This window comes from Acyrthosiphon pisum, unplaced genomic scaffold (assembly GCF_005508785.2).
Source record: "Acyrthosiphon pisum isolate AL4f unplaced genomic scaffold, pea_aphid_22Mar2018_4r6ur Scaffold_21431;HRSCAF=23975, whole genome shotgun sequence".
Classification (NCBI taxonomy): Eukaryota; Metazoa; Arthropoda; class Insecta; order Hemiptera; family Aphididae; genus Acyrthosiphon; species Acyrthosiphon pisum.
The window spans coordinates 27,442-30,637 of record NW_021770898.1 but is presented as its reverse complement, the minus strand read 5'-3'; the positions used below and the strand labels follow the sequence as shown (position 1 = coordinate 30,637).

The window sequence follows — 3,196 nt, the reverse complement described above, 5'->3', positions numbered from 1 at the left end:
TATGATATAATAAACCTAATATATTATAATATAATTAAAAAACAGCGGTGCACGTGGTAAGCGTCTCGAACACGACCGAATTGAAATAACGGCCGAATATCGTTCGAACTGAACGAGCGTTTTCTTTGATCGTACCGCCATCCGAGCGAGCGTCTCCGAACGCGAACAAATCATTCGGCGCTCATTCGCTCGTGTTCGGAAAACTGTTCACACTACTGTGTTCGGTAGAATTCGTTGATGTTCGTTCGCGTTCGCGGCCTAATGTAAACGCACCTAAGAGCAAGACGAGTGTTTGATTATTTTATGAAAAAAAAATAAATTTCATTTAATAAACAGAATATAATTTAATTATTCAAAACTCAAAGGTCTTGGAATATATAAACCTATAAACTATGGTTGGGGAAAAAAAAAATTCTAATTGGAACATTGTTATCAACATTGTACTATCAAATTTAATCTACTTATTCACTGAAAACATGTGATAAGAATAAAACATAATATTGAAACTATAACTCATTAAAACTATTCTTTATAATATATAAGTTGACATGTAATTGAAAAAAATGGTAAGTTTATTATTGAATAAAAAAACTTTTACTTAAAAAAAAAACAATAATTTAACATATTTATATATTTTATAATATTAGATCATGTAAAATCATATCGGACAATGTGTTAAAATGGAATTGTAATATTTCATATAAAAATGATGCATCATCGTACTGTAGATGATTATAATATTTGAAATCATAGTTTTGAATATATCGGTTTGTAAATTCGTTCCTTTGACAGGTGGACGGTAGACCACGGACATCATTTTTAATTAGGTCATATGCAGTGTTGAAAGTAATTTGGTAATATTTTGCTAAACGTTTTTGCTTGTCTGCTACATACAAATATATCAAATTCTGTAATTGACGAAGCTGGTACAAATCTACATGTGTCAAGGTAATGTATTCCTCGTTAAGGTGTAGGGTAATTGAATTATGTTTAACATTGATTGAATATGAAAAGGAATCGGTGGTCTTTACACGCCTCGCTCTGGTATTTAATTTATTAATAATTGAATTGTAATTAGATTCAGACATCACAGTGTAAACCATTCTTCTCAACTTAATGTAATAATTTTCTTTGAAAGTTTACATTCCAATAAGAAAATAATTGAAATCTGCTTGTTAATTAGTAATCCAACTGTAATACTTTTCTTGTTAAAAGCCCGGATGTCAAATGTAGACTTACTGACAATTATTGGTGACCTCATAGTGAAGTTATTATTTTTTTTGTTAAATTTATTTTTAAAAAATCTTGTATAAATAAAAAAATTGGATATAACTGTTAGGAGTTATACATTGAACTGCTAGTTTTTCCCCTTTGCAGTCATTTTATAAACTAGAAAAAAAAAAAAAAATGTGAACGTACAGATAGCCAATTAGTGCATACTAGAGGGGAATTTACATATAGGTACTTACTAACCTGTTACCTGAAAAACATTTTAAAATTATTATATACGCACTAACCCGCTAGACCACGAGATATTAAATCGAATATTAACACATTTAAGATAAAACATTCAATTTTTTTTAATTTTTGTTTTATCCAATATAGCAAATACTATAAACAGAATATAAAAAAACATGATTTAACAAATGGTGTCGTACGAACCAGTTTCACAATTACAAATAACTTCGGTTTTACAATATTTACTTAATACTTTTTGCACAAATTGATTTCCTTTCATTAATAATACATATAAACATTTTGGTGAGAAGCGAGTATGCTCTATGAAACAATTATCATCGATTTCAAAACTATGCAGAATTATTCCACACCAATGACATTGAACTGCATCGTCGAGATTGATATAGTAAAATCCACATTCGGCTAATTTGTACTTATTTTGACCGGTATTCGATGGAAACGACTTAAAAGTTCGTAACCTAGATACAAATGTAGAGAATTCTGGATGGGCTGGCGTTGAATTGAATTGTATTTGGTCGACCAATGATTGGATATCGTTTGAACATCTTTGGAAATTCATTTTCAAAAAAAATTAAAGAATAACTTAGAAAAAAACAATTTGATGAGATGATGAGGAAATTAGTGAACGAGACACAACCTGCTCAAACACTTAATCGTTAGCAACTGAATACATGATAAAAATATAAATTTTGTCATGACTGAATATAATAAAAAAAAATAATCAACTTTGAAAATTAAAAAAATAATAATTGTAAATTTGTTTATCAAATTTAGATAAAAAAGACAGTGTAACCAACATGAGTAGAAATGAAATACTGTAAATATTTTTACGAGGTTGAATTTGGTAGACAATCAGTGTTAAATGTGTTACACGGTAAAATTAAAGTCTTCAAGGGGGACATTCCCCATTGAAAAAAAAAAAATTACCGTGGAAAAGCTGGCTGTGAACATACAAATATATACTACTAATATCCCCAACGTGGTTCACCAAGTACGCAGTCATTTTGGTCCAATCTGCCTTATCCGTACGGTAGCTTATAGTGCCAGGCTCGGGGCATGGTCTTGCCATTACGGCGTCAAAGCTTATCACACGGTGATCGCTATCCGTGTCATTGGTGACAGACCAGTTCGTCACTTGGCCAATCATGCCACTTGTTATTAGGGTCACATCAATATTGGATGAGCCCATTCCAGGTCGGTCATAGGTGCTCATCGTTCCTCTTTGGTTCACCGTGTGGAGCAAGTAGTCCTCAACGAGATTTTCGACTTGACGTCCTCTCTCGTTGCTCTCCGGGGAGTGCCATAAGGTCGAGTGGCCATTCACGTCTGCCCCGGCTGTCCTTACCTCCCTGTCGAGTATCGGCCGTAGTTGCTCGATAAAGACATTGGTAGGCAGCGAGTACTTGAAATAAGAGGAAACGACTATGACCGCTTGCTCTCTTGTACGTATGCTGACAGCTACAGTATAGTCGGTCTTATACTGCTCTAGGTTGAGCATCTGTATATCTTTGTTCATAATGACGATAGCGGCACCGGCATTATTGCCTAAGTGGACCTGCCTGTACGATTCGAAGCCGACAATTTTCCCTTGCGACACTCCAGGTTCCTGTAGTAACACCAGGTCGGCTCTGTTTCCTTTGCAGGAGTCAGCCAACTGCTGACTCGCGATCCTCTGCTTGTTGAGGTTATGCTGCACTATTTTGATGGTTCCGGTCAT

The 3,196-nt window shown here is 33.9% G+C and overlaps 1 protein-coding gene across 1 annotated transcript; it reads right to left on the bottom strand.

The window, feature by feature from the left end:
- Positions 1-2,128: 2,128 nt before the first annotated feature.
- LOC107883674 lies at positions 2,129-3,196 on the bottom strand. Its single transcript, XM_016804179.1, has 2 exons — positions 2,446-3,196; positions 2,129-2,142 (listed from the first exon to the last, which is right to left on the bottom strand). Exons 1-2 carry the CDS (start codon positions 3,194-3,196, stop codon positions 2,129-2,131), a joined length of 765 nt encoding a protein of 254 aa, XP_016659668.1.